A 25,716-nucleotide genomic window follows, 5' to 3' on the forward strand; every position below is an offset into this window, starting at 1 on the left:
AGATTTGTTTTCCGCAAAAAAGCCCCAATTGTAAAAATGGCGATCGGGGCTTTTTTGCGGAAAAGCGCGTCTAGATTAGCACAGACGCTTTTCCGCAAAAAGTGCTTTTGCGGAAAAGCATCCGTGCCAATCTAGACGCTCTGTTCTGAAAATGCTTTTAATGGAAAACTTTTCCGTTAAAAGCATTTCCAGAAAATCATGCCAGTCTAGACATAGCTCTAGTGACAGACTGACCAGCATATCTCAGTGTGCCCGAGGCTCATAAGTTACAGAACTGGCCCCTGTAAGTATTCCCTGCTCTGGGAGTTCCTACTTTATGAGAAGTTTCTTTCATCACTAGGAAGTTAAAGTGAAAAATCCTGAAAATCAACAGGTTATTGATTTGGCATGGAGAAGCAGTACTGCCTCCTTACTACGCAAGTGACTGCCAACACAACCAGCCAGCCAACTTCCACTCTAATTTGGATTCATAAATTTAAGCCACCTATGAACCAAATGCACACTTTCATTTTTTTTTTATTCAGCCAACAGATATTTGGGGGTTCGTTTATAAGCTGCCTGGGACAGTGTAGGCATGAGTGATGTAGCCTATCAAGTTGCTTGCCTATTATGCTAATAATATGGTTGTGTTGATTTAGATTAATTCATTAATATATGAATAGGTAGATTTAATATAGAGGTAATAGTTAACAGCTGTAATGCAAGAAATCTGCTAAAGGTTGTAACGGGCCATTTGCAAGATCAGCAGAAACTAAGGTTAGCAATTTTCTGTGGTTGAGACACAGATCTCAAACACAGATCATAGCTTATTTATAGCCTCCCTGGACTGAAAGGGGGAACTTATGTCTTTGACCTTTCACCTGCATAGGATGGTAGGGAAAATACCCTCAGACTCAACAGATGCATCATTATATAAATATCCCAAAATAACTGGTTCAGGCTGAGCTGAGTAATCAGGACACAGCATGTGATAGATGATCACAAAGGTCCATGGTAATAAATAGACATATATGATAATAAGTTGAAAGCAATAATATATTGGAAAAGGACACTTCAACATCCCCTACAGAATATGCATCAAACATGTCCGCATCAGCATCACATATTATAAAAGTGGGACCCCACCCTAGGGGCAACAGGGACAAGAAGATGTAGTCCTTGAAAGTGCCAGAATGATGGCCCCTGGTGATGATGGGGAAGGGGAAGTGGAAGGTAAGGAGGAAGATGATGTGCTAACACCTAAGATTGTTCTAGAAGGAACAATGTAAGTATATGGTATAGAAATATGGATGTACATTCCCTATGGGTATGTCTACACTACAGAGTTAGTTCGAACTAACTTAGTTCGAATTAGTTAATTCAAACTAAGCTAATTCGAACTAACGCGTCTAGAACTAAAAACTAGTTCGAATTAGCGTTTTGCTAATTCGAACTAGCATGTCCACATTGAGTGGACCCTGAACAGGGCTTAAGGATGGCCGGAAGCAGTGCCGGCAGGGCATCAGAGGAGGACTTACAGCGTGGAGATGCTGTCTCAGGCTAGCCGAGGGCTGCGCTTAAAGGGACCCGACCCCCACCCCGGACAGACAGTTCTCAGGGGTGCCCCGCTTGAAAACCTGTCGTGGCTTGGAGTGCCCGGAGTGCCCACACTGGGCACATCACAGCACTCGGCCATCAGACCGGCTGCACTTGCCGCAGGCTGCCATCTGGGGAGAGGGGGCAATTGGGGGGCTGCAGGAAAGCTTCCACCCCCAGAAGCCCACAGAGCCAGCCCAGTCCTCCCCTTCGGGGGCTCGTACCCCATTCCTCCCTCACCTCCTTCCACTTACCCTTCCCTAGCCCCTCTTCTTATTGATGTACAAAATAAAGATAACGTTTCTTCCAACATTGACTCTGTGTTTATTGAACAAAACTGGGGGAGACTGGGAAAAGGAGGTGGGAGAGGGGAAGAGAAAGGCTGGGAGAGGGGAGGGCAACTAACATGATCAGGGGTTGGGAACAGGTCCCAGATGAAGAGAGGCTACAGAGACTGGGACTGTTCAGCTTAGAAAAGAGGAGATGGAGCGGGGACAGGATAGAGGTCTCTAAAAGCAGGGGTTGGGTGGAGAGGGTGCATTCATAAAAGTTCTTCATGAGTTCCCATAAAGAAGGATTAGAGGACACCAAAGGAAAGGACTGGGTAGCAGGCTTGAAACTAGTAAGAGAAAGTTGTTCTTGACAAAGCAAATAGTTAACCTGTGGAACTCCTTGCTGCAGGAGGCTGTGAAGGCTACAACTAGAACAGAGTTTAAAGGGAAGTGAGATCAAGTCATGGAGGTTGGGTCCATGGAGTAGTCTTAGCCAGGGGGTAGGAGTGCTGTCCCTGCCCAAAGTTTGTGGAAGGCTGGAGAGGGATGGCATGAGACAAATGGCTTGGTCACTGTCTTCGGTCCATCCCCTCCAGGGTCCCTAGTGTTGGCCGCTGTCGGCAGACAGGCTACTGGGCTAGATGGACCTTTGGTCTGACCCAGGACGGCCATTGTAAGCTCAGGGCTCAGGGTCGGGGGTCTCAGTGGACCCCCTTGATTTTCATGCACACCTGCTCCTGGGTGGCCAGGCTGGCAGCTCTCCTGCCCTAGCTGGCCACTTACCTGTGCCTAGTGCAGAGATCGTGGACGAGGTCCAAGATGTCTGCACTAGCCCAGGAAGGTGCCCGCCTCTTGCGGTCCCGGGCAAGCTCCCGGGAGCCGCCAGCCTGGTCCCGGGAAGAGGGGGTGGGCTGGGGGACATCAGGTGGCTGGTTCGAGCCGTGCCAGGTGCAGGGTCTGCTGGCTGGGTGCTGGCAGGCTTGCACCTGGCACGGGCACCGTAGCCAACCCGTGCCCCTTTAAGGGGTCCGGGGCCGGGAGGGGGGCAATAGAGTTTCCCTGGTGTTGGCCAGAGTGGCCACCATGGAAAGCTGGGGAGGGCTAGCCTCCCACTAGTTCGAATTAAGGGGCTACACACCCCTTAATTCGAACTAGTAAGTTCGAACTAGGCTTAATCCTCGTAAAATGAGGTTTTCCTAGTTCGAACTAAGCGCTCCGCTAGTTCGATTTAAATTCGAACTAGCGGAGCGCTAGTGTAGCGCCTATGAATGTTAGTTCGAACTAACGTCCGTTAGTTCGAACTAACATTGTAGTGTAGACATACCCTCTCTTATGAAATTGGGGTGTTTGTGACTGTGCTAACTGTATTAATAAACTATATTTGTAAATATACAAGAGTTTATATAGCATGAGTGTTGCAACTGTGCACATCAGGGTTCCCAACCACAGTATAATTGAATACTGGGCCTGATCCTGGAACAAAGAACCTGTCAACCCTAAAGGCAGTAATTAGAATTAAAACGTAATATTAGATCAGGCAATAGTGATTTATCGTGTGCTCTGTTAAATGGGAGGGGAATGTAAGGCTTTTAATTGAGGAGTCCTAATCCCTAATTATAACAAACAAGCCATTAATTAATAAAAAAACATAACTGATGTTCAACTGTTTTCCTCATTTCAGTGTCAGATGAGAAGTGAAGGAGTAGGGAATGTGAGGGGAATGGTACGGGCTCCATCTGAAATGGAACCATAGCGGCTACATCTACACTGGCATGTTTTTCCGGAAATGCTTTTAACGGAAAAGTTTTCCGTTAAAAGCATTTTCGGAAAAGCGCGTCTACATTGGCAGGATGCTTTTCCGCAAAAGCACTTTTTGTGGAATAGCGTCCGTGGCCAATCTAGACGCACTTTTCCTCAAAAAAGCCCCGATCGACATTTTCACAATCAGGGCTTTTTGGCGGAAAACAAATCTCTGCTGTCTACACTGGCCCTTTTGTGCAAAAGTTTTTCGGAAAAAGACTTTTGCACGAACGGGAGCAGCATAGTATTTCCGCAAAAGCACTGACAATCTTACATGAGATCGTCAGTGCTTTTGCGGAAATTCAAGCAGCCAGTGTAGACAGCTGGCACGTTTTTCCGCAAAAGCAGATGATTTTGCGGAAAAACTTGCCAGTCTAGACACAGCCAGCTTGTATTCAGAAGTCAATAAGACCCTAAAGCATATGGTATGCCCACATCTTGAATACTGTGTACAGATGTGGTCTCCTCACCTCAACCGAGATATTTTGGCATTGGAAAGGGTTCAGAAAAGGGCAACTAAAATTATTAGGGGTTTGGAACGGGTCCCATATGAAGAGAGGCTAAAGGGATTAGGACTTTTCAGTTTAGAAAAGAGGAGACTGAGGGGGGATATGATAGAGGTCTATAAAATCATGAGTGGTGAGGAGAGGGTGAATAAAGAAAAGTTATTTATTAGTTCCCATAACAGAAGAACTAGAGGACACCAAATGAAATTAATGGGTAGCAGGTTTAAAACTTATAAAATAAAGTTCTTCTTCACACAGTGCATAATCAACCTGTGGAACTCCTTGCCAGAGGAGGATGTGAAGGCTAGAACTATAACAGAGTTTAAAGAGAAGCTAGATAATTTCATGGAGGTTAGGTCCATAAAAGGCTATTAGCCAAGGGGTAGGAATGGTGTCCCCAGTCTCTGTTTGTCAGAGGCTGGAGATGGATGGCACAAGACAAATCGCTGATCATTGTCTTCTGTCCACCTCCTCTGGGGCACTTGGCACTGGCCACTGTCGGCAGACAGGCTACTGGGCTAGACGGACCTTTGGCCTGACCCAGTACGGCCGTTTTTATGTTCTTATGTTCTAAGCTGGAAATCCCTCCTAGCCACATTTAGCAACAACTAGCAGGGCAGCAACAACTTACCCAACTTCAGCTCTGACTCTAGTTCCAGTGTTTGCTTTGATGCCAGGTCCCCAGCAGGCTGCTCCCCAGAGCCAGCTCCATCAGCATAGCCTCTTTGATTACCAGATGGAAAACAAAAGTCACTTCTTGCCCTTCATCCAATGGTTGGCTCTGACAGTGCCTCTGACTGGAGATTATAAGGCTGCCATCCTTGCTCAGCAGATTGTCATAAAACACCGTGAGTTCAATGTTCCCAGGAGCTAATCAAATTTTGTGCAAATGAGGCAAGAAGATGTGAAGGTCCCAGAGGTGGCATTTGACAATAGTCTTCAACTTCTGTATTTGCTCTCTGCCATTACACAGCTCTGTCTGCTCAGATATAGCTTTGTAGACATGTCCATTTCTTTTTCTCTTGTTGATACTGAGGGATAGTCTTTTCTCACACCAGAGATAACCAGGCTCTGGCTGTGTTCCTGTGCGGTCAGCTAGCAACACGCTTGCCATTGCTAATACCCTTGAGAGTTAACTGTTTTAAGTTGAGCAGTCCATATGGAAATAAATGGTTAAATGCCAAGCTGCTACATTTGAACCAGGAGGTTGCTTCTGGTTTGTGGAATGTGTGTAGGAAGTTTGGGAATGGAAGAGCTGGGAATCCAGTGGGCTTTAGGATAGCATTGGTGGACTCTCCAGACCGGCAACCCAGACTTCAGCTGCATCCATACTGCAAACATGCCTGGACTTTGACCTATCTCACTGTAAGACTCAGACTCTGACCCACTCCACTAACAGGATCCATAGGCCCAAGTCCAGAGGAGTTCCATGTCCAAGTGAGGCTGATTTCCATATGGAGGGAAGTGGAACTTGGGCTTACACTTGAGTCATAACCTAGACTTAGTGTTGCATGGAAACACACTCTGAGAGTTTTACCATTGACTTCAATGGGACCAGAGTTGGCGAGTGGTGAGCGCTTCTGAAAAGCCAATATTTACTGTTTTTTTAAAAAAAGATTTGTCACAGCTACAACGAGACCTAAATGCTGTTTATGGAAAGCTTGCACTTAACATTGTTTCCTCTTTTTTTATATAGGACCAGATACTTTTTTAAATTTCAGAGGGATGAATTGTGATAAATATCAACTGGTCCAAGTAGTAGGTGGTAGACTACCACATGATGAACTGTGTACTTAGATGCTGGCTTCTCATTTTGCCACAGGATGCTTGACCCTCCCACTCCGCTCCAGGCCCCATCCCCAAAACACCTCTTCTCCCAAGTTCTTGGCCTCCACCACTTCTTGCTTCTGCTCCACCCCTACCACACCTTCTCTTCTTTCCGGAGCTTGATTGCCACTAATCAGCTTTTCACTGCACTTTGAAAGTGATGGGAGGGAGGAGGATAAGCAGATAAACATGGATCTGCTGGCATAAAAAAGGCATAGGGGAGGAGGTAGAGGAGCAACCACTGTGCCAGTGGGTGCTCCACACACCCATTAATTTTTTTCTGTGAGTGTTCCAATCCTGTGGGTGCTCCATCCTAAAGACTGTACCTACATAGCCAAGGTACAGACTTTAGGATGAAAGCAACGTGGGGAGGGTTGTAGCTGCAGGAAGCATGTGTCCGCACATTCTGTGCAGCTAATCTTAATCACCCTCACAAAGGCCTGAGTTAGTGCATTCCCTTTGCAGTCTGCAGTCATTGCATTGTAGGGACTTCAGGTAAGGTGAGAGAGATGGACTGCAGACACCAAAAGATTCCATGGACCGGGGAAGACCAAATCATACTAGGAATTGGGCAGTGGCAGTGGATGGCACTTCAGTACAGCCGCCATATAATATGTATAATATGACTGATAACTGGAGTGTTACTTGAGATGTCTCAGCCTCACCGCATCCTAACCTCCAGTAGTCCTTGGTTTTGGGATTTTAAGTGGGCTATAAACTGCAGACTATAAATGAAGAATAAAATGTAACTATGCTCATTTATTTAGATAGATGAATTTCAAAGGCATGTGCCAGTGGTGCAACTTACCATTTCAATATACTTTGTTCAAAATATGAAGCCACTTAATTGGGATGCAATGGACTTCTCCTGTATATCCTTTAAATTCCAGGGTATTCATCAGCTGATTAAAAAGCCTTCAAAAATGTTTCTGTATAAAGGACTGTCCTTAGCTTAAACACTCATGAAACCAGACAAAAACTGAATATTGGTAACTATATTTTAAACAAAAAAATCTTCACATAATAAATACATCTTATGCACATTACCTTCAAATTTACTTCAGAAAGCTATTTACAATATAAATAATTATAAATGGGAACACTTTGCAAGATATTGTTAACATAGCTAAATTGTGTTTCCTACATTACATTCCAAAGGAAAACTTCAAATTACAGATGTTATGCTACAATGTCACTAGAACCTATACATTGCAAGGCATGGCATTTGACATGTTAGCAATCTATGTCTTTTTTCATAAATATAATCCATTGGGTTGAGGGGCTTTGGGTTTGTTTGGATTTGCTGGTCAAACTCAAATATGAACTTGTGTCATTTCTGAAGTGCCTTTTTCTAGTTTTATGTGCTGAAATATTTACTATTGGAAAAAACCCATCACTTTAAAATAACTTTTCCCTGCTGACTTTGTTTCTTTAGAAAAGGAACTGCTGTAGGGTTTTATGTGTTAATGAGATTCTAAACTTCCCACTTTTTTTAGTGTCTAAGAGCGAAATTACATGCAGTCAACATTTCAAGAAATACAAATGTTTAAAATTATATTTTAAACCCTAGAATCTTATGCTGACCATTTGAATGACAAGGTTAAGTAGTGGATACAACCATTCAAAAAATCTTTGTTTCTTTCTCTAATGCCTATATGTTTGATCTTTCCTTTCATGTGTAATCCCAAGGCAGGAGCCATAAATTAAACTTCTTTCAGAAAGGGGTGCATTCTTACCAGTTAGAGCTGAGATTTATCCACACAACTCTCATGTGCATTTCACACTACGGTGAAATTTCCTCACATTGTTTTTCATTGTCAGACACTCCAGATACGCTTTTCTGTGAAAGGTAGAGGCACTGTCACTCATCATTCTGCAGAAAATTCTACTTCATTTTCTTTGTCCAAAAAAAATAACAACCTTTAGAACATCAACCTATAAAAATAGGCCTACATGCTCTGAGGGTCTTAATAATAACAAATTCAATTACATATATGATATCAGAGTGATAGTGCAGCACTGCTGGGTATTTTAACTCCTGACAGATTATTTAATAACCATAATTAATACAAAATATTTAAAATAGATGTTCTAGTTATGTGAATATCACAGTTTGGATGACTTTGGAGCTAACCAGTGTGTATTTCTGTGTGGAAATAAATTCCTCACCCCTGCTCTTCTTCAAGCCAATAGCAAAATCTCCATTTCCTTCAATGGGAGCAGGACACAGCCATATACTGCCATATGTAAATTTAAGGGAATTCCATGGAAAGACCAGAATTGAAATACATTAGTCATAACTAACTTCAAAACACCCATAACTGGGTCTGTTCGTGGAATTATTTTGTGTGCAGTAACCTCAATTGAAGCCAAAATGAACTTTCATGGGGGAGATCTGCAGAACCATTCTGATAGCTATGAGTCCGCTGAACTTTGGTACTGCAACTGAAAGTTGATGCTGCAACTAAAAGTTGGTCAGCTTTTCCAGGGCATCCATACATTTGGCAGAAACTTTGCAAGCCCATTTATCTGCATAGTTTAGGTACCATCGATACTTTTCAGATAAATGGTGCTTCTGGTCATCAGGAAAATTATTGAATTTGTGCTTCAGGCCAGGAGAGAGATAATAGATTCTGATAAGAGGAGGGTTTTGCCAGTTAAATTGTGTTGGACAAATAGGACTTTACTGGACTACACTGAGTGGTAATACTTGTAAGAATATCATCCAAAACCATGCAAAGTTGGCTACTCCCCAGAAGATGAAAGCACAGTAAAATGTTCTTGGACTTTGGCGCCCACCAAAGTTTAGACCAGCCCACATTTTTCTATCCCTATTCAAAGCATGTATAGAAAAAACAATCTTCATTATTAACACGTGCCATTTGGGGGTATTTCTCTTTACAGTTTTCATATCTTCCAGGTGCACAGAAACCTAGTGCCAAGTCACTAAGAGCCAAATTCTGCTAGATAACCACCTTACAAATATACCCATTGAAATCAGTAGGGCTACTTGAGGAGTAAGGTTTTTTACTGTAATTTAAGAATGTGTATAAGACTCTGGCCTTAAACATGTACAGTGTGCCCACTGAGTGCAACTGAGAGACAGTTTCACTATTCTAACATCAAATAATGACATAGAAGGTTTGATCCAGAGCCCACTGAACTCAATGAAAAGACTCCCACTGGTTTTAACAAGTTTTTGATAATTGTCATAAGTAGCTTGCAGTTTTTATTAGCATATTCACTTGTTACTATGTTTGTTGACATAATGCTAGTAGGATATAAAAATGCTAGCTCGCTACAGTGCAATTAGCACTTGTGGGACTGAAATGTATAAATGATAGCAATGCCTTAAAGTGATACATTTGAAAAATATAAAGGCAAATACTGTATCTTGCATTTTCACATTTTCTGGAATTGCTCATCTCAGTTTTTTAAATGTACATTCCTTGAAGGAGGTTGAGGATTTTTATATTTAATCACTGAGGTTAAGTGGGGAATTGAACTAAATATGAAGTTCATTAAAATATGTCATACAATAATCATTAATGTTGTGAACAAGTGTAAGCTTTTTGCCCTACAGGAAAGTACATGTTATACCACTCACAGTAATGAATGCTGTAGTTAAGAGTTGCAAACTGAAGCAGGATATAGCATGCTGCAGGTTCCCAAACTTACAGAAAATTATACTTACAAATCATTGGTAATAATTTTTCAAAATCCCATTAAATGCTCCTTACTAGCTTTAAAGTTAAGTGAATTTTTTTCCCTCAAAGTTGACCCTTTAAGGGAGCAGTATGGCCAATCAGATAGCCCATAAGAGACAAGTGCCTCCAGTCAATGACAATGGTGCTCTAAGAAGGAGCAATAATTGCCTCCATCTTGTATGAGGAATGAACAAGTGTCAGTCTTGCTTTTCACATGACATGGCTGCAGATGGAGGGCATCAAATTATGGTACTGATATTTTCAGTACTATGTTTATTACATTGCACTCTCCTGTGTTTGCCATTGTAGTGTAATAAAACTATGAAAAGTCTCAGAACAAGTGAAATTTAATTTAGCAATAGTTGCTTGGAAACTTTTATTCTATATGGGATCACAGTAAATAGTAACAGTGAATCTTTATTGCATGGATTGCTTGCTTTTCTCTTAGATTAAGAATATAAGCAAACTGTTATAGTAATTTATGAAGGTGCCTTTCATACTGTAATATAGTATAATATTAATATTTTCTTATAGTCACTTATGTAATGTACTGGCAGCATGCCAAGTGACATATGCGATCAGGTAATTCTATTCTATTTTACTCACCAAATCATATTTTAATACTGTACAATGAGGCTCCAAATAAAAAGCTGTTAATAATATAGGTGTAAACTAAATAAAGATGTATTCAGAACTGGACTTATCAAAAATACCCTCTTGTTTCTAATTTTTTAGGAATATACAAAATAGTGGGGTTGAAAAATCTATTTTGGTCCATCCTCCCCTTCGAATTAGCAATTGTTAGTTTTTTCCCAACAGCATTAAATACTGGCCTCATTTTTCATGTTTTTAAAAAATTGTTTATACTAGCTGCTCCTGTTTATGACTTTTATCATTCATTCAACTCACTAGGTTTCATGTATAGGTAATAGAATTCTCTCCAATTTTGTTTTGTTGTCATTTGTCCTTAACTAACACTTAATGCCCCTTAGCTCTAATCTACCACTAATTCAAATAATTTTATATTGTTATCTAACCTCTCTTCCATGCAGAACTCTGTGCACCACAGTGATGTTCCCTCTGAATCATTCCTTTTTCAAAGGCGACAGACCCAGTTTATGTAAATACTTACTAGATCTTTCATTCTCTTTATCTTTCGGCTTTGTGCTCTGTTCACCTTTTCTATTATGAGCTTTAGATTATAAAGGCCAGATTGTAACATCTTTTCTCCTGTAGACTAGTATATTTCAGTATGAATGATCACTCTGAAGTCAAATGAATTGCTTGTGGTATAAAAGTATCACAATCTGCCTCAAAGTGATCAGAACTGTATATAGCAATATTCAAAGTTTGGCTGTATAATTTTCTTGGTCTTCAAGAAAATTTCTACTTGGTGACTCAGCGTTATTCTTCTTATTATTATTTTGCTACCAATTATCCTTGCTTTGAAGGTTGATACTTTTGTAATTTATCCAAACCCCTGGAGCAACCTTCTACCTGGTGGATTGTGTTTTATGACCATTGACAGGAAATGCCCATATATCTAGCTCCTTAATGTTACAAATCCAGCCATTCATCAGTGCTCATCTCATTTTTATAATCCTCAATCCCCCTTCCCCATATTCCAGTTTGGTATAAACAGGAGGGTCTGGTTCAGCTCCCACTGAAATCACTGGAGAGAAGGATTGTGTCAGTGACTGTTACCATGATCTTCCCTAACTGCCTTTTTAAGTGCAGATATTATATTAGCTTGTCTCCCTGCTCATAACTTTTTTAAACGTATCTACTTATCTCCTTTGACACATCTCTTAATGTAGGGCAGTTTCCTGCAGGGTCTAATGCCGTAGTCAGTCATCAGACGCTGGGGTTCCTTATTCCCCACATTTTCTCAAGACCCTGATTTTTCTTGTAGTATCTTTTCTCTCTTCCTTCCCCTGGCTATCATGTGACTGTTTCTGATATCTCTTCTGCTAATGAGAATCTATGGTTTTTTCGAAATCACACCCATCACTTCAGTCCACAAATTACCTCTTCCAACTCTGAGTCCTTACAATCACCTTCACTTTCTTAACATGCCCAAAATGTTCTGAGAATTTATCACAGCCATCCTGCAGTCTTCACTTTGTCTGTCTTTGTCTCTTGTATTCATACGTTAACACAGCTATGTTTTATAGTCCTTATAGTCACATTTCCAGTAGTTTTATAAAGTTCCTCCTATGCCTCCATTTCATTCCTGATTACCTCAGCCACATGGAACATTGTTTTTCCTCATAGCATATTTATATTTACATGGTATACACCATTATGGAATTAAACTAATCCATCTTGGATCACTTTCAAACATCTCATGCACTCATCCAGAATGTGATTACAATTCAAAGTATCTTCCTGTTACAATCATATCCTCTGCATTGCTCTAAACTGGGCTGAGAAATCTCCCCTTTCTGATTCCTTCTTTTAAATATTGCATGAGCAAGCACTCCAATAACCCATCATACTATGTCATTCAATTTATGTCTTGCAAGCCAAGCAAGTGTGTAACTATGTGTGTGGCTATTCAAGGAAGTAACAATTCTGAATATTTCTCTCTTTTTTCCTCCCCTTTAGCTAGTCGTAGATGCTTTACACCACTGAGCAACATAACATAGCGAGAAATAAACAAATCAATAAATGTATCCATGTTTGTGTGCATTTTGAAAAGACATGTGAGCCACATTTTTGCGTGTAAAGAATGCATAGCTGTTTGGTGACTAAGACCTGTGGGGTGCATGAATTCAGACCATCTACCCTTGGCAGTATTTTCATCAACTGACTCCAACACAATATGCACAAATTGCTCATCTGGCCTGCCACACTGTGCTCCCAACCTAGGCCTCCCCCATCTTCTTCTCTAGATAATGTGGCAACAACTTTGACTTTAGTGCCATTCACTATAATCCTGAATGCCAGTGCATTTGTTTTTACAGTAATGTGTCAAATCACTCATTCCCCAGTACCTTCAGTTATTCTCTCTAGTGCAGCGTGGTATATCAAATGCTGGTAACAAGGGCATTAAAATGTATATATCTTCCAATTATATTTTAAACATTTTTAGAGCACAAAATACTTTAAAAAAAACCCATCAGCTTCCATTGGTTATTATAACGGATGTCCCCTTGTGTCCTTGTGCTGGATCTTGCTGCATCCTTAAGTGAGAAGTCACATCAAAGTGTGATCCATTACAGCCCAAGGAATAGTTTCTAATGGTTTCACTGTCATATAGATGCTCCAGAGCATATCCAGTTAACGTGTACGCATGCTTGTCAAAGTACTGCCTGTGAGAAGTGTAATAGTTTGGAGAAGCACCTGGATGGTCCCCTGTGGTTTGATGAGGGGACATGTCTGAATGCAGGTAGTTTTTAGCTAATATCAAACTAGATTTAGAAATGCGGTCAGAATTTGGGCTACTTATCCTAGACAGTGTTGTGGGACTGTTGTCATAGTCGTTTTCGTGCGGGCTCATAATCTTTCCATCTCGTTGCTGAACGTGTTCACAAGGAGAGGTGTTGGCAACTGTAGGAACCCGACAGACATCCCCCGTCAACTGCTGTTGCTGGTAATTTGCAAAACAAATAGAGTGCTTTTTCCCTGCTCCATTAATGGAGACTAGCTGATCCGGGGTTGTTTTCTGTAGCTGAAGCCTGTTTTCTTCTTCTTTAATCATTTGCTGGGTAGCTCTTATTAGAGTTTCAATTTTGCTGGGCTCATGTGGACTACTTTGATACTGCTCAGTACGGTATCGGTCTCCTGATTCACTAGCAGAGCCAGGATCTGGGGAGCTAACAACACTCTCCTCATCCCAGTGTCCTCTCCCTGCAGAATAGACAAAAAAAAGGAACAAGCCATCAGGCCTGGTTTGTACAACAATCTCAGAAAGAAGATAAACAACCTAAAATCCTCTTTTTAATTGACAGTGTTGCTTTATTCTGTTTATCGTTTGCATTACAGCATCATCTGGTGACACAAATTGAGATGAATGCCCCATTGCACATAAAAGACAGTCAGACCCTTATGCAAGAAGTATACAAGAGAATCAAAATAAGTACTCCTATCCCCATTCAACAGATGAGGAACAGAAAGTGGCTGAACTGGTGTCATAAAAGAAGACCAAAGAAAAGCTAAGAATTCAAAACAGGTCTGAGTCTCAGTCAGATGCTTTAACCTCAAGAACATTCTTCCTAGCATGTAAGTGTTACTGTCAAGGTAGGCTAATTGAGCTAATTAATCCAAATGTTTCTGCTTGAGCTCTTAATGAAATACTTCTGCAAAGGATATAAAATGTCAATTGGGCATAAAACTGCAATTCAGTCTTTCTAAGTTTCTAGTCCTGGGTCTATCACCACTAGCCTTTACGTAATCAATGAACATTTAGCACTATCACCTGTAATATGCAGGTAATGCTTCTTCTTCACAAGGGAGTTTGGGGAGAAATTATGTTTGATCATATTTTGAACACATAGGCCTGATCTTCGATGATGGACCAGTTTTCAGGAATTTGGGCATGTAATTAGCACCAACAGTGAATTACAAAGTACAGTTGGCAGCAGTTAACTGTCTAAGCACCACTCTGTACCCAGAAAAATCAGAGTGAATTGATGCGCATCAGAAAATCAGACCCGCAAAAGGCTATATTTATTCATTTTAATTATTATTATTATTATTTATTAGATGGTGCTCTTTAACCCCTTCTGTGCTTTAAGACACAGGATTTTTGTGTGGTCTTACAAAGTACATTATATGTGTTGTCTGGCAATGCCAATAAAAAAGAAATAACAAAACAGTTGCCTTTCTATTCATAGATGCAAGTTAGTGCCGTATTTAGTTTTATAATGCAAGAACACTTGCTGTCTAAAACTTTTAGAATAGGAAAATTTAAACCTGCCTACCTGAAGTTTCCCTTTCTTCACATAATAAGACCCACAAATCTATTGCAGGGAGTGTTTTAGTTGACATGCTGTGCAGGGGATGGAATCAAATCCATCTAATAAACCATCTTGTTAGTCTTTAAAGTGCTACATAGACCTGTATTTTGTTTTAGTAAGAGGATAGTGACTCTATCACTGAGGTACCTAACAACTGACACAATTTCCACGACCAAGAAGGATACAGAGACATTATAAGAATGTAACTGTTAAAAAAAACCTGCAAATATGCAGGCTCATTGCAGAGCACAAGATGACATCTGCAAAATACTGAATGCTGTGTTTTACCTCAACTTATATAAATTATACTGTCTGGTTGTGAAGGCAGGATTCATGGACCTTATTACTCAAAGAAAGAACATTTTCAGGTAAGCAGAGATACATTTTTATATTCTCTTTTGCACTATCGTCCATATTAAGAATGTAAAGGACTAGTCGATTATCCGATAAGCACTAGTTGATTATCCGATTATCAGATAGTTGAGTCAACTAGTCATTTCCCCCCCCCCCCCTTTGCTGCCTCTATCAGATAGAGGCAACAAAGGGATGAAAGAGGGGATACTTCAAAGCGGCAGTGCTACACAGCTGAGCTTGGGCTCTGTGCACTGCTGAAACACCGCCTCAGTGTTTCAAAGGGGCGCTGCTTTGAAATGCCGAAGCGGCATTTCAAAGGGGAAGCACCGCTCAGCTGAACCTGCTGTATGGCACTGCCCCTTTGAAATGCCGCCACGGTATTTCAAAGCAGCAGCTGTGTGGAGCTCGGGGTCAGCTGGGGAATCCATCAACTACTCGACTAGTAAATTACTTGATATTTAACATTCTTAGTTCATATATCTGTGAGAGTGAGATGTTATCACCAGTGTGCTGCTAGTGTCGTTGATAAAGTTAGAAACTGGGGGCAAATACTATGGACATTCCATTCTCTGTGTATATCAGGAGTGCTACACTCTGCTGAAGGAAGCGTTGGCTAGCTGCGTGCTCATCTCCGTATTGTCCAAGCACCTCACAAATATTAACTTAGCCTTAAGATGCACTTATGAAACCCAGAATTATTATTTATCTGCATTGCAGTCACATCCAGAGGCCCCAGGCAGGATTAGGACTCCATTGTGCTGATCACTATACAAAGAATAAACAGAAGAGAGTCCTTTCTCAGAGTTCTTAAAACTAATATCCCCGTTTTAGAGATAGGAACTGAAATTTATCAAAATTATTGACCAGATTCTGATTGCTTTGCTCACACTGGGCAGCCCTCCCAAATGGGCCCATTGGCTTCACATGGATGCTTATGGAGAAAGGTACTATTCAAAACAAGTGAAAGTGTCGGTAACTGTCCCAAAGGGATTATTGTGTAAGTGTTCTTCCTCAGAGGTTAAGGGGCTCTATGTCATGAAAGAAGACAACAATAGCTTTGTTTGTTCTGGTTCTTGCTTGTTTAAAAGAGACTTGGTGGATATATTATCTGTCATGACCAAAATACACCCATTGTCCATGGAGAAAATCAGTGGCTTGAGTCCACAACAAATTTTCTGCCAGAGACACATTCCCTGGATTATCTGTGATCCCCCCAAAAATGAACCATACTTCCAGGCTGGCAGCATTGGCATAATGAAGCACTTTTCCCACTTTCACTGATAATGCTCAGTATAAGACATTTTTAAGTGTGTTCAAATGTTTAAACTCAAGCACTGATCTGCTGCTGTCTAATCTCTTTTTAAATCTTTTTTAACAGGCTGGTGTAGGCCTTTGCACTCCTTTTAAGAGGAGATTGGTGTTATAGTTACTTATGTATAGTGAGATAGAATTTTATAAGAGACCTAGATACAGATTCATTTTCTATTCTAACTCAACCTATCCAGGAAAGAAATGGGACAGGGTGAAAGTCAGAGTAGAAAATAAATCCATATCTAGGCCTCTTACAAAATTCTAATGAGTATCTCTTCTGGACAGGTTCAAGACATATTTGTCCAATATGAAGAGTGACCATTGTTCTGCACACTGGAAAAAATGTGATACTAAGGAGGCTGAATATTGCTTGCTAAACTACAGCCTCCTCCAGCCTGTTCTTCCTCTCTCTAATTTAACTGTTGTGCTTCTAGTTGTACAAGAAAAGGCTATTACATTTGAAATGTGGATTTTACTCTCTTCTTTACTGCCTACCTAAAAGACTAGTGTTCTTTCGTCTTGTCCCAATACTCCAGCTCCCCGCCTCATCCCAAAATTTGTCAATTTTCCAGAATGCTTTCTGGCAAGAGTATTTTGAAATACATGAGAGATGTTTTCTTACACTTGTGTTTTCTATGATAGAAGTCACACATAGAGATTATGTCTACATTTCTCATTCTTGTGCAAGAAGATATGCAAATGAAGCATGGCGATGAATATTGCCGTGCCTCATTTGCATACCAAATGAGCCGCCATTCTGCACAAGGGGCTTTTGTCTACACTGCTCCTTCTTGTGCAAAAGCCCCTTGCGCAAAAATGAAAGCTAATTAGGTATGCAAATGAGGCATGGCAATATTTATCGCTGCACCTCATTTGCATATCTTCTTGCGCAAGAATGCGCAATGTAGTAGGCACAACCAGAATGTTGTATTGTGACCTGTTGTTCTTGTTGATAAATGGAGTGCCTCTAGGGATGCATCTAAAACCAAGATGATTTTTTAGACAAAGTGACCTAGACCACAAGCTTTCTTGGTCTTGTGGAGGATAAGATATTATAACATATGTGTCCATAAAAAGGTAAAGTATACAAAATATTTGGAAGCAGCTGAAGCCCTCAAGGTTGGCCAAAGTGGCCACATAATTTCTTCTAAGGCCTAAATCAGGAATCCTAAGAAGAAAATCTGCTTTATGAAATCACTATGCCCTTTACATGGAGAAAAGAACTGAGTTCATTTTGGGGGAAAACAATACATTTTATGCAGACATAGTTATATTTTGGAACTTGTTGCCTTGTTTGTTCACTCTGTCTTGGCTTTGGAGGAGACTCCCATATCTCCTAAGTGACATTTGCCAGGGCTTCATGAAGAGGTTCTAGTTTAGATCCAGATGAGAAATATTTTGTGGTCTTTTCTGCGGAAATGTAAGAGATTAATTCCTGTTGTTCGGAAATACCATTCCCTCCCTCCTTTAAGTGCTCTGGTCTTCTGGTCCTGATCTATGTGGGAATAGATTGGAGTTGCCACTTGCTGTGTCTCAGCATGGCCTGCCCTGACACAAGGGGCCTAAGTGACTCCTGTCTGGAATGAACCATTACTGTGGAACCTGCCCACAAAAAGAGGAAAGAAGCATAGAAGCACATTAATTTTGCTTTCCCCTCCTTGGCTTTGACCACCATTATAAGCCTGTGCCTGGGTCACAATGCACTATCACCACTCAAGTACACCTCAGAGAAAACAGAAAATCACATTCTTACCCTAAAGAACAGCTCTGAAAGCAAAGGTCAAATGTTTTAAGTCAGTTTAAAGGGGAATTGTTTGGGGGAAAGACTGATGTTCCTCAGAGGTGTGGTTTGGAACTGCCAGTCTGCAACTGTGGAGGCAGAATTAAACTGGTAGGTTCTTCAGAACATGAGGCATTCACTTCCTGATAGTGACTGACAGGTCTCATTCTGCCCCCAAAGCTACATTCAGGCTGAAGATCCACTGTAATAGGTCTGTGGAACTGAAGCACCTGGAATAAAAGTTAAACTAACAAACAAATCAAAACCAAGCTCTATTAGCAGCTTTATTTGATTGCCTTTAGTAAAAAAAAAAAGTGATAAATATATTTTATCTTATCTGTAAGGATTACACTATATCCATAAAAATATTTCTATATTACCCCATTAGCATGATCACCAACACTTACAACATGAGAAATATATATATGTAGCTGTATGTTTATAGCTACTAGGTTACACCAAGTACTGCAATACAGTTCTTTTCTCAACATTTACAACTACTGCTACAATGGACTTTCACAAATAGTCTAAATAGTCTGTCATTATCTCTCCATCTCATGGCATCTTTTGGGGGGGATTTGTATACGAAACATCTGCTGCACAAGGTAACTTGTTATGGATAATCCTCAAAAAGTTTGGAAGTACAATTTGATTTGGATAAGCACCCGATGTTCTGAGTGTTTATGTAAATTTTAGCCAAATCTCTTGACTCTATCAAATCAAGACCAGGGCTCTTTTGAAGTTTCCGATATTCCTTTCCTTTGTCTGGCTGGAATTACTTGGAAAATAGCCTTTCTTGTTTTTTTCAGCATTTTTACTTTTAGCCCATGACAGGACCATTGGAAGGGATCAAAGCTTAAAAAACAAAAAAAGAACGATTTTCCTTTTTTTGTTTTTTGGGGGTTTGTTTGTTTGTTTGTTTTGCAAATTACAAAAAATATTAAATTTGGGTTTGGTGCTGAAAAAAAGTTTGGATTAGATTTTATTTTATCCAAACTTGCACCAATTCTCTCAAATTAATAAAATATGTATAGTAAATGCACATCTTCACATTTGCTAAGATTTTAATATGTGTTCCAAACTCAATTACACAGATAAAAAAATTGAATACATAGAATATTTTATTATTAGGGCCTATGTCATCAAAACCCAGACTTGCACTTTCACAACTCCCACTTCAGACACACAAATCCTGACTTGAGCACACACCTTGGGAGTCACATGCATACAAGTTGTGCATGTCTAAGTCATTCCTTTGAAATTGTAGCCCTATACTGCTATAGTACCGTTTCAATAAATACTTATCTCTTACCATGTATCCTGTGCACTGAAGTGATGTGGGGCATGCTGTTTTCATATGTTTCTCTGCTTTCAGGGGAAATTTTTGTCAGTGGCAATGTTGTACGAGAACCCCACCAAGTATCCCTTCCAGGCTGAGGTGTGCCCAGGAAATATCTACCAGCCTCACACCTGCCTCCTTCACAGGCCTGAGTATGGAAATGTCTATCATCAGTCAACCTGGAATGGTCCAATGCAAAACCATAGCAGAGAGAGCTGCGGTCTGAGTACTGTCTATAAGCACAGGAAACATCGTGGTGCTGAGAGCTTGGTCTTTCGGCAGGTTCCATTAGTTGTGGAGAGGCAGTATCAGTTAGTGGACTTCCACCCCATTGGCTCTCATGGTCAGATTCAGATCTTTCTGTGTGAAATCCAGAGTACTGTAACACAAAAGGAAAGGAAGAGGAATAACTAAACCTGAACAAGACAACATAAGCAACTAGACTGGGGGGAAAGTTACTCTTCCTCTCATGGGGTCTCATCTCACAGTCTTTCGCCATACAGCATTCTGAGATGAGCCCATACCTGACAAGACAGACCTGAGAAAAGTCTGAAAACATCCCACTCTCCCCTTTAAAAAAATCCTCTTATAACATGATAAGTATAGCATGCAACATTCAATTGATATTCAACAGTTCTATACTTCAGCTCCCTCTTCCATTCAAAAACATTTTAAAATGCACAGAAATAAACTCTCTCTTTGAACATGCTCCCATCTCCAGACCAAAATTGAACTTATTTTGAAATTCCTATTTCATGTTCCCTAACTTTTGCACATATTTCGTTTTCTTACCTGTGGTGGCTGGTCTTCTCAGAGTTTCCTTTCTCAACTACAGTGGATGGAAAGGAAGGTTCTGGTGCACTCGAGGATTTCAAAATACTGTGGAGAAAAGCTCCATCATGCTCCTAAGTTTTAAAGCAGAGGATCCACAGGACCCAAAAGGATTACACTGCCCTGCTGCATGAAGGCAAGGAAACAAACCACTGGCACCTATTTCCAGAGGAGGAGACCATTTACCAGAGCAGGGAGAGAGAGCTATTAGGTCTCTATTGAGAATAATACTGAATGATGGGGAGGCAAACACAAAAGACAGATAGAATCAGCACCTACCAAAGGGGAGGAAGAGGTATGGGGCCAGTTGCAGCAATGAGGGTTGTGCATAGCAGGAGTTAAAGATAAAGCTACATTTGAAGATAAAGCATATGAATTTCTGGATGTTTTTCTGAATAAGTAATGCTTATTTGAGCTTATATATCTTTCTATGGGCCCTCAAAACATATGAATAAACTTGTTACATCAGCTATATCCAAGATCATGGAGTGGTACGGGACCAAAAATGCAACTCTCACCTCTCTAGTACTGCACATCAATGCCACAAATTAATATGTTTAAAAAAACCTATAATTCTCAACTCCTTTCCCCCTGCAAATACTCAATAACCTTTTTCTTTGGTACAAAGCAAATCGCTTTCCTAAAAACATAAGCTACCTTTTCTTTCATCAAACTGAGTTGCTACGAAACTCCTCATTATCACCCAGAATCATAGCTTATGCACTTACCAATCAAAAGTACTGACCATATGTTTGACTTCAGGAAAGTTAAACCATCTGTGCAACTCCAGCAGTTGAACTATTTGTGCAGAGAAAGGGGGGCAGGGTTTTGTGTGTGTGTGTTTAATTGCTTATTTCTGCAGCATATTGAGTTATGAACTTTGTTTGCTGACAAAAAGGCTAACATGAGTTTAAGCAAGAAATGGTAGCAGCTTTGCGCACCCCGGTCATGTTTTGTTATTTGTTCACCAAAGAAAATACAACGTAAAATATAGGGATGTAATAGTGTAGTCAATTAACTGATAAGCACAAGCTTATAGGTTAATGCTATAGATTATACACATTTCTGACCCCCGACCTCCCATCCCTCTTGTTAGTAATATTTTTAGCGGGCTGGCCAGGAGCCATGCTCAGCCCTGGCTCATGCCAGGTCTGGGACCTACCCCCACTACAGCTCTGCATTTAAAGTGTATTACCAGCCAGGAAGGCAGGCATCCCAGTTCAGTTCCAGCTCATGCCGGGTCCAGAAGCTCAGCTCCCCACACTCCCTGGACAGGGGCTGCTGCTATCTCATGCTGCTGCCTCTGTATCAGTGCAGGGCGATAGGCAGCCGGTTCATGGGGGATGCTGGTTTTTAAATCGGCTCCCCTCTTGGACCCGCTCCAGCCTGCAGCATAGATTAGCAGAGGGCTCCTCAGGAGTGGGGCCAGAGCGCACTGATTGCTGGCCCCACCCCCAGGACTATAGAATATTTGAGTAACCAATAAGAATTCATAAGGTTAATCGACTATTAAATTAACCGATATTTAACATCCCTAGTAAAAGACCTACGAAAGGATTTACACAGGATGGAGTAAGTGACTAACAGTCCAGTACAACTCTATTTATCTCACAGTCTTAGGAGACACCAGACCCTTTCAGATACATAGGCTACGTCTACACTGGCCCCTTTTCCGAAAGGGGCATGCTAATTTTCAACTTCAGAATAGGGAAATCCATGGGGGATTTAAATATCCCCTGCGGGATTTAAATAAAGATGTCCGCCACTTTTTTCTGGCTTGGGGAAAAGCCGGAAAAAAGCGTCTAGACTGGCCCGATCCTTCGGAATAAAGCCCTATTCCGGAGGATCTCTTATTCCTACTTTGAAAGAATAAGAGATCCTCTGGAATAGGGCTTTATTCCGGAGGATCGGGCCAGTCTAGACTCTTTTTTCCGGCTTTTCCCCAAGCCGGAAAAAAGCGGCGGACATCTTTATTTAAATCCCGCAGGGGATATTTAAATCCCCCACGGATTTCCCTATTCTGAAGTTGAAAATTAGCATGCCCCTTTCGGAAAAGGGGCCAGTGTAGACGTAGCTATAGGGTTTTAGATGAAGGTGAGGGAACAACAAGGAACAAATTAGGCCCTTTAAAATCAGCCAGTCTGGAAAATCATCCAAGATTCTCAGCCTGGCTTTTTGGCCTTTGTTGGCTAAGATCAAGTGTAGTACCATAATTGGAATAGAGCATATTATACCTTACCCTATCTTAGCTCACATAAATGGACTTCAGTTATCTATGAATTTTAGTTAATTGGTACAGCATTGTGTGCCAACTAGCAAAACTCTTCTCTGCAGGGCTGGCCTTACCATGAAGTGAACTGAGGCGGCCACCTCAGGTGTCAGACTGTCGGGGAGGAAGGGAGGTGACACTAGGACCCAGAGTGTAGAAAATTGTGTCTGCTGCTGGCGCATATGTATTCTCTCTGCTCTAGAGAGAGGGCATCATTTGAGCTCCCCGCCTCAGGTGACAAAATGTTGTGGGACGGCTCTGCTTCTCTGCACTTCTTAGCATGAAAAATCCTCAAACTTTTCTGTGAAAGGACATTTTCATTAGAGCTTGTTTTGAAATTTTTTCATACAAAAATAAATAGTCAAAAATGGCTTTTCAACAAAAACAAATGTTTCCACACAACAATTTAGTTGGGACAATTATTTTCATTTTTTCCACACAAAAATGGAAACAAAAAAGTTGATATTGCTTTGATAAAAGTTTTCACTAAACACAAAAAATGCTTTTCAGTTCCATTTTTGGACTGTGATGTTCAAAAAATGTATACAAAGTAAAACTATTTCAATATTTAAAAAATAATTTGGGGGGAGGAGGAGCTCACATATAAAATAACTGGCATTATACCTGGTTGGGAATTTTTTGTCAAAATTATTTTCCAAGTGGAAACTGAAATTTTCCTCAGGAATGGGCAATGGGAACTTCAGGTTCCCCTGCAATTACTTTCATGAGGAAATGCTGTACAATGGGAAAATGAAGCTGTTTCCTGACTAGAAATGAAGTGTTTTAACATTCCCAAAATCAGAAAGTTTCATCTCAATCAAGAATGTTTCCAACTAGCAATTTTTCAGAATTCCCGTTCCATAAAAATTTTTTAAATTTCAACTTTTCATTTCAATTTGGGGTAACGACAAAATGTTGAAATTTCTCACAGGGTGAAAATTCTAAATTTTGCTCGGCATTAATGGGTATTTTTTTTCTTTCTGGTTCTATTGTGGGACTACATTGCTGCCAACATGGAAAGTGTTTTTTTCCCCTACTGATATATTTGTGTTGCAATCAAAGTTAATTTGACATCTGTGAAGATCTTCAAATTCAACAAGTCTCACACACTTAGCTCACAGAGCAGGGAACCGTTCCATACGGCGCATAGCCAGTGTGTCAGAAATGCACCAGGTAATGGCCATATAGCAAAGTAACCAAAAACAGCAAGACTTTGTGCATGTTCTTTGTACTTAGTGTAAAAAATGGTGATTTGATATCTGATATAGTACAGCTGCTAGGGTCATGGCCAAATTAAACTAATACAATTTGTGGCTTACATGATCTAGAAAGCCTGCCTGTATATGAATGCGTATCCTCAGCCCATAGCCCAGGCACACATAAGCCTAAAACATTTTCTTTTACAGCTTCTCCACTGGGCATTGTCAAGCTGTCTCTACTACTGCCTTCCCATCCTGATGTCATCTGGGAACACGATGTTCACCAGTGGGGAACTCGTAAGTGTGACTTTCCATAATGGTAATTGTAGAAGGGATATAAAGCAGCACTTCCATGCTCTGCTGAAACCGATATGAAAATGGCATCTCTCTCATTAGAAATAGGCACAATTAACTCAAGTGATGAAAGGACACAGAAAATGGAGTTTGATTTCAAGAGCAATATGGCCAATCAGAAGCAGTGAAACCAATTGTTTTCTGTAAAGAAACGGCTCTGGCATAATTGGAAGTTGTCCGCTTTACTCATTTTTCTCCATGTCTGCTCTCAGGTAGTACTTTTTAAATATGTGGCTTGTCTAGTAAAATTAGGACATTAAGATTGGGGCAAGATGAAGGACTTCTTTGGTCTGAGGCAACGCCTGAAATCAGTCATACCTTCCAAAGCTAAAAATATTGCTGGCAGAAAAGGAACAACAATGAATTCAAATGATCTATTTCAGACCATTTCCAGTCTTCCAACTGCTTCCTGCTGGGCTGCCAGCTCCTGACAGACTGACCTGGCACTTCCAGACAACAGAGCTGTGTTCCAAAGTGCTAGTTCAGTGTGCCAGTTTGATAAGAAGTGATCAGAAAGGGATCATTTAGACTCCGTGATGTGCCTTTTATTTAAGAAGAGGTAGAAAGAGGAAGAAATCAATCCTCCCATGGCTATCTAAAGATCAGTTTAAGAGAAGCCATAAAAATGTTATTAGGCTACTATAAACTAAAATATTTTTGTCACTTCTCCCACCAGACATACACCTGACCTCTCATTCCATAACAGTGAATGCAGGTGTCTCACTGGCCTCAGCCTCCATCCTTCCATAGATAGCTTCACACATAATGCCAGATGTTCATGCAATGGATGTTACAGTTACCTAAGTTTCTGGCAGCCTGCTCAGGTTTTTATCATTATAAACTGTTAAATATATAGTGAAATCCTCTCAAAGTGAAGTCCTCTTTTCCATGAAAAACTTTCACTATATGAGGCATTAGCAGCTTTTTCTCTTGATTTGTGTCTTAGCCATGAGAAAAAACATCACAGATGCGGGCTGCATTGTACTAAGAACATATGCATGCTTTTAAATCACTTTTATCTTACTTTTTACTAATGTAACCCTGAAATGTAAAATATGTTCTTTTTGAATTCACTATTATGGGCAGAACAGATGGTGAAAGGCTTAGATTAAAGTAATACAGCATGTCCATTAAAATAACCCCCACTGCTAGTGAGTCTTCACCAGATCAGGAGTTATGTTTACTATAAAAAAAGGGCTTTGCTCTGCTATTTAGAATACATCGGTAGTTGCCAAAGCTTTAGGCTACAGAAAGAAACCGTAAACAAATGAGAGGCTGTTGACCACTGGGCCCTATTCTAATGTGCTTACATAGCCCTTTAAAACAGTGGGTGATCTGGCTGCATGAGAATGAATGTGGGCTAGAAAATGAATCCCAACCATTCCTTTTAGAGCAAACATAAAGCAAAATTGGCATCAACATCAATTGCATGGCAGCTTAGCAATTATTAATGTGCACTTATAGAACAATGTTATTACTACAGTAAAAAATATATGGTCTAATAATGACTAAAAATCTGACAACTATTGAATACAGCCTTAGCCAAAGAGAACTACGGAAGAGGTTTAAATGCAGCAATAAAGGCTGATCAAAATCTGACTGCAAAATGTTTCCCTCAGAGGTTGGAACTT

At 40.6% G+C, this 25,716-nt stretch overlaps 1 protein-coding gene across 5 annotated transcripts in view; it reads right to left on the reverse strand.

Annotated features, from left to right (window-relative positions):
• Window positions 1-6,960: 6,960 nt before the first annotated feature.
• SIM1 (SIM bHLH transcription factor 1) overlaps window positions 6,961-25,716 on the reverse strand; it is a 67,251-nt gene continuing 48,495 nt past the window's right edge. For all 5 annotated transcript variants that reach the window (XM_075923927.2, XM_075923930.2, XM_075923931.2 and 2 more), the window contains 2 exons: window positions 19,406-19,811; window positions 6,961-13,539 (listed from right to left, as the gene is read on the reverse strand). In XM_075923927.2, coding sequence (XP_075780042.1) covers window positions 12,809-13,539; window positions 19,406-19,811 — 1,137 coding nt within the window. In that variant the 3' untranslated portion in view covers window positions 6,961-12,808. The remainder of the gene's footprint in view (window positions 13,540-19,405; window positions 19,812-25,716) is intronic.

The sequence above is a fragment of the Pelodiscus sinensis genome, chromosome 3, assembly GCF_052426305.1.
Source record: "Pelodiscus sinensis isolate ZL-2025 chromosome 3, ASM5242630v1, whole genome shotgun sequence".
Classification (NCBI taxonomy): Eukaryota; Metazoa; Chordata; order Testudines; family Trionychidae; genus Pelodiscus; species Pelodiscus sinensis.